The 9,077-nt window shown below is 41.9% G+C and overlaps 1 protein-coding gene and 1 long non-coding RNA gene across 2 annotated transcripts in view; one reads left to right on the forward strand and one right to left on the reverse strand.

Moving 5' to 3' along the window:
* The first annotated feature begins 703 nt into the window (after positions 1–703).
* LOC113472303 lies at positions 704–2,132 on the forward strand. The gene is made up of 2 exons (XR_003394680.1): positions 704–845; positions 1,825–2,132. It is a non-coding gene; the product is annotated as an uncharacterized LOC113472303 (long non-coding RNA).
* Positions 2,133–4,577: 2,445 nt separating this feature from the next.
* The window catches only part of LOC103521185 (protein ovarian tumor locus-like), a 4,740-nt gene continuing 240 nt past the window's right edge, over positions 4,578–9,077 (reverse strand). Inside the window, exons 2-3 of the mRNA XM_008486292.2 lie at positions 5,323–6,997; positions 4,578–5,233 (exon numbers count right to left, since the gene is read on the reverse strand). Of these exons, the coding sequence (XP_008484514.2) occupies positions 4,859–5,233; positions 5,323–6,990 (2,043 nt within the window). The 5' untranslated portion in view covers positions 6,991–6,997 and the 3' untranslated portion in view covers positions 4,578–4,858. The remainder of the gene's footprint in view (positions 5,234–5,322; positions 6,998–9,077) is intronic.

Raw genomic sequence — 9,077 nt, forward strand, 5'->3', positions numbered from 1 at the left:
AATTATCGAAGGAAAATTGCAGACCGAGCTTTAAATCGATTATGTCTCTCCTAATACACATCATAATATTGATATTATATTATCAACTTTTCAGCTGTCTGCAGTCATCGGCGTGCTTACTACTACTATGCTGAAGCCATCAGAAACCATGGCAAAGGCTTCACTGCCGTCAGTTGTCCCTCTTATGAATATTTCGAGAAGGGAGAGTGTAAGGCTATGGATAACGCTACCCTGCCCATGGGATTGAACAATTTTGATAGCCCGTAAGTATTTCATAGCAATTAAACAACTGCTACATTAGACCCATTATCATAACTATCTAAAGTCATATATTCATAAATATAGCATAACTATGGTCATAAGTTTTTGGCCATTGTTAAGTTTGGTAAGGCGAAATAAGGGCTTAAAGGCTAGTGCAGTTTTGTATGAGAAAGAAAGAAAGAAACGGAGAGAGAGAGGAGAAGAGGAAGAGGGACAGAAAGAGGAGAAATGGATAAAGAAAGGGAAGACAAGAGGAGATACGAGATTACAATTACAAAGCACATCAAGTGAAGGAAAAAAATGCACTAGATTGTTGATGTTTTGTATGCAAATGCTCCAACCAAATTGCTGACAATTTGTAATAAATTAACAGTCTGTTAGTTTTCTATGCAAATGCTCCAAATCACAGAAATTTTAAGTACCTAAAGTATTGTGTAATGGTAATGAAGAAGAAGATCTGACGAACATTTACCTAACTCAGTTTTATCCATTTCATTTCTACAGACGTGTCCGGACATTATTCGCCTGTTTGGGAGAAAACGATGGCGAATTATCTTTTGAACCAAACCAAATTATCACAAATGGTAAGTTTGGACATATTAGCTTCCAGATATTAAGTTTAGATAGAAACAAAATGTTTTGCTGTTTATTTTTGGAGTTTGCTCCTCAGGGGAAAAATGTACAAAAATTACATTACTTTCCTTCCTATAGGATAAGGAAAGTAAAAAGTGACAAATGGTCTGGCTGGGGGACTTTGAACAGGGAGGCTACCAGCCTGAAATTTCCCTTGCTAAAGAAATAGCAAAGGTTGATTTTGCTGTTTATTTTTGGAGTGTGCTCCTCAGGGGAAAAAATGTACAAAAAAAAGTGACAAATGGTCTGGCTGGGGGACTTTGAACAGGGAGGCTACCAGCCTGAAATTTCCCTTGCTAAAGAAATAGCAAAGGTTGAGTGCGATACTCACTCGTAAATTTTTTGTAGCCAAAACCGTCAGCCCAAAGCAATCACCCTAGCTACGGCTGATCGAGAGGCTGACGAAAAACGCCGACCCCGTCTGAACACGGGAAAAGGCGAGGAAGAAGAAGTAGCAAAAAATTTATTTTGTTCCACTCCTTTTTACTTTCTTTTTTTATAGAATAGAATAGAATATACCTTGTTTATCCTGCTGGGATAGGACTGAAAAGTCCCTTTTCCCCCGCAGTCTAACCAAGGTCTCCCATATGTCCTGGATAGTAAGGTTCATAACACAGGGGCGGACCAGGTATCATCATGAAAGGGGGAGGGGTGTCTAGTGTTGTCAATTGATCATGAGGGGTATCCTCACACTGTTCAGGCCAGGTATCTCCTGTATGTTCTATTGGTCTCGGTGTTACAGGTAGAACATCTGGTTGTAACTTGCGAATTGTTTTGCCTCTGTTTGAACTCCTAGGTCTGCGTGGTGTAATAACTGGCGTGATGTATTGTTCACTCTGACCTCCACTCTCCTTACCAAGATAATAATAAGACAATAGTACCTTTTATGTTCTCCATTAATTTAACCCATTTTGTCCCTGCTTGTTTCAGTGCGCACTTCATTGGAACCTGGCTGGCTAGAAGGCACTCTGAACGGTAAGACTGGTCTCGTACCTGAGAACTATGTGGAACTACTGCCCTGATGTTCTCGTCCTGCCTTGACCTTGTCTAAAACAGGGGGTACTTCTTTGTAACTCAGCAATTACATATCTTTGTAATTCAGGAGGAGGATAATATTACAACTTTCTAAAACAACTACCTACAAGTTTGTTATTCAGCAAAATATCCAATTACATCTTTGTAATTCAGCAGAACAATTACATCTTTGTAACTGTACGTCGCGTCGGTTACGCTCGCCTGTTAATCAGGAAGGCGTGGGTTCAATCCCGGTCGAAGTATGAAATTTTATGCTTAACGTTATTTGCGAATAGAGAACCAAAAACCTATAATTTATTTATTTACATCATAATGTAAAACAACTACCTACAAGTTTGTTATTCAGCAAAATATCCAATTACATCTTTGTAATTCAGCAGAACAATTACATTATTGTAACTGTACGTCGCGTCGGTTACGCTCGCCTGTTAATCAGGAAGGCGTGGGTTTAAATCCCGGTCGAAGTATGAAATTTTATGCTTAACGTTATTTGCGAATAGAGAACCAAAAACCTATAATTTATTTATTTACATCATAATTATATGGTTAAATGCATCAGCTCTTAATATTGCCAAAAAGTTTTTTCTCCCCAATTGTCATCTATCTTTTTGAAGTGACGAGTTTTGTATAACTTGTTTTGTTGAATGTAATGTCAATCAAATGCCTTGAAGTAATATTTTCCCTGGCTGGGAGGTCCAACATAGTCAAATGTACAGCGAATTTTTACCGGCTACCTACAAAATTGTCTGTAACTCTTTGTAAATAATATTGCAACTTTGTTCCCTTGCCCCAAGTCAGATAGTCCAGAGATTTCTATTTTTTTTTTTTCCTTCTTTTTTCTTCGATTTGTTGTAGTACAAAATATTTGTAACCTTGTTTTCCCTGTATGTCCGTGAGAGAAGTTGCAACTTTTTACTTTAGCACTTTGCAAGAAGACTTCTTTGGAACGCTTGGATTCTTCTTCTGGAATTTTTCCTGCGTTATCCACGATTTTCCCTCGTAAGAAAAATATGTAGTTTACTTCTTTGGAACGCTTGGATTCTTCTTCTGGAATTTTTCCTGCGTTATCCACGATTTTCCCTCGTAAGAAAAATATGTAGTTTAGTTTCATAAAACTTCAACTAAAAAAAACCTTGGACGTTTAATTTTTGTCAAAACAAATGAATCAATAAAGTAGGTATGCGCTTTTCGTTCTTAGTTCTGTTCTACCTAGGTTTATTATTTAATCTTCATTCCTGTTATTTTGATGATTTTTTACTTTGAACATGGAGTTTGTTCTATTTGTTCAAAGATGGTCAATTTTGATTTGATGCATTCACAGATTTACATTTACATGATTACTTTGAACATGGAGTTTGTTCTATTTGTTCAAAGATGGTCAATTTTGATTTGATGCATTCACAGATTTACATGATACCTAATATACCGTGACTGTTAAATTATGGTTCATCCATTTGAATATGGCAGCAAGGATTCATCTAAAAAGTAGGCTACGTTGCCAAACGTGTCAAAGGTTCAACGGTAGAATATCTTTAAAGGAGGAAGGTACATTGCACAGTGCTTCCTCCCACAATGATACTTTTTTTTTATGCCGATGGTATTCAGTATTCGTAATGATTTATGTATTCCTAAAAAAAGTAACGAAAAGATGATTTCTTACTAGAATTGCCAACTTTCCTACATAGTCTACTGGTTGTAGGATGAATCTAGCTTTTTCTATTCTAAGAGCGATACATACACTGTAGATATGTAAGTATATTCTGTAAATCACCTTAGGTCTAAACACAGAAATACACATTACCCAAAGGTATTGCTACTCTAAACCTAGATAATGGCTTTCATGTTTGTAAAACTATTCCTAACTTCAATCAATCTTTATTCTTAGGAAAGATCACTGAAGTTAAGCAACGTTGCGCGTGTTTGGTATCTGGATGGGTGACCATCTGGGTAATCGTGTGCTATCTTTTCCCAGCCGCACTCAGTATGAGGCTAATGTAAGTAGGCGGGTAGCTTGTAGCCGTATGGAAGGGAAACCCCTCGTCACTCAAAACCATATGACCACCACTCACGCTCAGACCGTTTCGTCTGTCTGTCAGACAGTCTGAACGTGTGTGGCGAAAAAAGCTCGCGACTTAGGTCTATCAGACCATCTGAGACATCTAGGTCTATCAGACCATCTGAGACATCTAGGTCTATCAGACCATCTGAGACATCTAGGTCTGAAGACTTTTCCGCCACACACGTTCCAATGGTCTGACGTGGCTGGCACATTACAGATTCAGTGACGATAAACTCCAAACAAACAAATTATTTACAAAACATCTTTTACATTCTCATCAGCTTTCTAAAGCTGGCTTTAGACAACGCGAGTTTTTCTCGTTAGGCAAGTGTTGAATTTCAAGCCCGTTCAATCTGTTTATCCACAAAGCTCAGTGAAACAGTGCAATAGTCCTAAAAATGGACGCGGCACACAAGAAGATACCGCCTTAACATAATAATTAATAAAGCTCGGTGCAAACAAGCTCAGTCCCCGCTATCGGGGAAGTTACTGGTTGTACTCAAGCATACTGATTGACAGTCGCATAATATTCTGAAGACTGTTCCGCCACACACGTTCAAATGGTCTGACGTGGCTGGCACATTACAGATTCAGTGACGATAAACTCCAAACAAACAAATTATTTACAAAACATATTTTACATTCTCATCAGCTTTCTAAAGCTGGCTTTAGACAACGCGAGTTTTTCTCGTTAGGCAAGTGTTGAATTTGAAGCCCGTTCAATCTGTTTATACACAAAGCTCGGTGAAACAGTGCACCAGTCCTAAAAATGGACGCGACACACAAGAAGATACCGCCTTAACATAATAATGAATAAAGCTCGGTGCAAACAAGCTCAGTCCCCGCTATCGGGGAAGTTACTGGTTGTACTCAAGCATACTGATTGACAGTCGCATAATAGGGGAACTCAGGGACAGCTGGGGGTGGTGAATAAGTCTGGTACATCTCAGGTCCATGACAGAAAGCATAACTAGGAGGTGGTACCAAATAGGGGTCAACCTCCCCCAGGAGAGGGTCACAGAACACAGGACCAGGAGGGTACATGCCCCCTTGCACCTCGGTGAAGAAAACAGGGGAAGCCGTGTGCAAGTCGGGAGAGAACACAGCGGCAGCATTGTGTAACTCATGGGGGTACTGTAGCTCGGAAGCATAGACAGGCGCGTACATATCGGTGGGGACATAGGGGGGAGTATTGTACACAGGGGCGGTATTGTGTGACTCAGAGGCCATCATATACCCCGGGGCCTCCTGGTTGTACACATTGTAGTTGTAGTCAACATGGCCCTGATATTCCAACTGGGCCGGATCCAGCAGGCCATCATATACCCCGGGGCCTCCTGGTTGTACACATTGTAGTTGTAGTCGACATGGCCCTGATATTCCAACTGGGCCGGATCCAGCAGGACATTGTAAGGACTTGGGACCAGGTCTGGATAGCAGGGTTGCCATTCGATCATATGTCCTGGATAGTAAGGTTCATAACACAGGGGCGGACCAGGTATCATCATGAGAGGGGGAGGGGTGTCCAGTGTTGTCAATTGATCATGAGGGGTATCCTCACACTGTTCAGGCCAGGTATCTCCTGTATGTTCTATTGGTCTTGGTGTTACAGGTAGAACATCTGGTTGTAACTTGCGACTTGTTTTGCCTCTGTTTGAACTCCTAGGTCTGCGTGGTGTAATAACTGGCGTGATGTATTGTTCACTCTGACCTCCACTCTCCTTACCCTCCTCATCTGTTCTACCTCCAGTACCTGATGTTATATCTGCACTAGAAGACACATCACCACACTGGAGTACCTCCGTTTGTACCTGGATCTCAGGTTCAGAACTCACTGACTTCTTCCGTGCCAACACTTGCTCTGTAGCTTCTGCCCAGGAATCTCTCAGGTATCTCCTGTACGATACAAGCACCTGGTTCTGTCCCAAGGGTTCTAGCCACTCCATAGGTACTGTTATCATACGTCCTTGCTTCTCCTTCACAACATACACCTTGTATTCCTTACTCACAGGATCTACGTCCTGGATATGACAGGTCGCGCCTTCCCCATTAGGGAACCTGACAATACAGCTGACACCACGGACTAGTCTAGAGTTGGACCAGATCTCCAAACCACACCGCGAGCCTCGCTTCTGTTCTACCCATACATCAAACTCGATGTTCCTATAGATGAACGGATCCAGGGCCTTGGCTACTTTGTACGGGAATGGCGTAATACCGACTTCTAGCAGACGTCTCATGTTGGAACACTTGGCTCTCATTTCAAACCTCTTTGCATACACTGCGTTCAGGGGCATTACTTGCTTCTCTATGTTCAGATTGGGACAGAAGCCGTCTGTATCCACCCCTGAGTAGCCTGGTACAAGACGTGTCGGGCTAGAGTCTTGACATAACATCTTCTTCACGGCATAGTCGATATCTTCCAGCTTGAATACCATCTTGTAGTAGATCTCATAGACAATATGCTGACAGAACGCGAGGCGACGATAACGCTCCTGCGTGTAGATCAAATCATAAGTACACTCAAAGTCCGTGTACAGCATGATGGTCTCGTTGCGTACACAGGATATGATTTCCAGTGGGGGCTCATACGGTTTACTATACAGCTGGAAGTTGTAGCCATACATCTTGGAGATAATACAGAGATCAATCGGGCTCGGTTTATAATACAGAGGATTCTTCAACATCTCCAGATAGGTGTCCTTGGTTATTTCACTCTGTTTTGAGAAAAGCAGGAACTGGTTCGGACACAACTTCTCTGTGTACCCGACCAAATCTCTGTGGACGAAATGATAGTAGCTCTGAGTGAGGAAACGAGAATCAGACACGGCACGAAATATACAGCTTTCATTACGAGCAATAAACTTGCGATAGAGACCTAGGGATGAGAACCAGCCTTCTAGCTCTTCAGAATAGGTTTTGGTTTTGTTTCTGTACGTAAATGAAGATGTAGAGGATTCGGAACTGTCGGAATTTCTGCGATGACTTGGTGGAAGAACCATTGTGAATCTGGAAACATACGAAAATAAATGACTTAATGTCGCTGCCTGGAAGAGACCGACAAGAAACGCCGACCCTATTTAAATGGGAAAAGGCTAGGAAGAAGAAGAATGTCAGAAGCGTGGAGGAACCATTGTGAATCTGGAAACATACGAAAATAAATAACTGTTTAATGTCGCTGCGCCAGGCTAGTTAGCTTAGTTGGTAGTGCGTCTGCCTTGTAAGCGCTAGGCCGCGGGTTCGATTCCCGCCCGGGGCGGATTTTATCCTGATAAACTTGCGATAGAGACCTAGGGATGAGAACCAGCCTTCTAACTCTTCAGAATAGGTTTTGGTTTTGTTTCTGTACGTAAATGAAGAGGTAGAGGATTCGGAACTGTCGGAATTTCTGCGATGACTTGGAGGAGGAACCATTGTGAATCTGGAAACATACGAAAATAAATGACTGTTTAATGTCGCTGCCTGGAAGAGACCGACAAGAAACGCCGACCCTATTTAAATGGGAAAAGGCTAGGAAGAAGAAGAATGTCAGAAGCGGGGGGGGGGAGAGAAAAAGAGAGAAGGGAAGAAAGACTGGAAATGAGAAACTATGGAGAGAAAGGGAGGGACGAAGAAGAAGGAAAGGAGAGAGACAAGTAAGGGGATGTTAAATACATTTATATTGGGGGAGAAAGAGAATTAGCAATAGAAGAGAGAGAGAGAGAGAGAGAGAGAGAGAGAAATGGAGAAAGGGCAAGGAGGTAGAAGAGAGAGGAAGGGGGAATTGAGAGAAAGAAAGAGGGAAGACATCATTGGAAAGGGAGGAGAGAATAGATTGATAGGGAGGGAAAGGAAGATAAAAAGTCAAGGCAGTTGTAGAAGAGACAGAGAAATAGAGGGGGATTTGAGGAATGAAGGAGAGATGGGAGAAGACAAAAGGAAGATAAAGAGACAGGACAGGGGACAGTAGCTATAGAAGAGAGAGATGGAGAAAGGGCAAGGAGGTAGAAGAGAGAGGAAACGGGAATGGAGAAAAAGATAGAGGGAAGACATCATTGGAAAGGGAGGAAAGAATAAATAGATAGGGAGGGAAAGGAAGATAAAAAGTCAAGGTAGATGTAGAAGAGACAGAGACATAGAGGGGGATTTGAGGAATGAAGGAGAGAGAGGAGAAGACAAAAGGAAGGTAAAGAGACAGGACAGGGAACAGTAGAGGGAGAGGACAGGAACAGAAATAAGGAAGGAAGAAGGTGAGAGGTAGGGATGGTCAGTAAGAGAAAGAGGGAGGTAAAGAAGGGAGAAGATAGGAAGGAAGATAAATCCACAGGAAAGAAGAGGTGGAGAGGAGAGAAAGAGCAACAGAAAGAGGGAGGGAATGACCCTAAGACATGGAGGATGGGACAAGAGGTATAGAAGGGAGAGAGGGAGTGGATGAAAGGGAGTGAAGGAAGAAGAGAGAAATAAGAGGGAGGGAGAGAGAGAAAAGGAAGAGGGAGAGAGAGAAAAGGAAGAGGGAGAGAGAGAGAAAGAGGAGGAAGCAAGGGAGAGGTAGAGAGAGAGAGAGAGAGAAAGAGGAGGAAGAAAGGGAGAGAGAGAAAGAGGAGGAAGAGGAAGAAAGAAAAATAGGTAGGAAAGGAGGGTTACAGAGAGACAGAATAAAAGAAAAAGGTAGGTAGGGAAAGTAGGGAGAGGGAGAAAACATCTAGAGAAAGAGGGATTCTTTCTGAATAACCGGTCTGGCTTTCCACTCAACACAGGTGAGCAAATATTTCCTATTGTTCTGGGGAGGATGCTCTTAATAGTAAGCTGTCTAGATAGTAGGTTTATATTTCCTCTGAACTTTTAGCAAAAGGTACCTAAGTTTGGTGCAACAGGTTGAGGCCTTGGGAACCTAAACCTAGTTCATCTGTGAAGGAGATTTGAGAAGGATTCGAACCCCGAACTGTCGTGCCATGAGGAAGATCAACCAGGTTATGGGTGAGTGGTTTTTTGATATTAGAGAAAGGATTAGTTTTTCCCTTGTATCTAACTTAGCGTCATTAAGTTTACTTTTGAATTTGAAAGTGAAACAATTCAAATTGTTTTCAATAACTAAACTGGACTAATGGAC

This window comes from Diaphorina citri, unplaced genomic scaffold (genome assembly GCF_000475195.1).
Source record: "Diaphorina citri unplaced genomic scaffold, Diaci psyllid genome assembly version 1.1 scaffold4696, whole genome shotgun sequence".
Lineage (NCBI taxonomy): Eukaryota > Metazoa > Arthropoda > Insecta > Hemiptera > Psyllidae > Diaphorina > Diaphorina citri.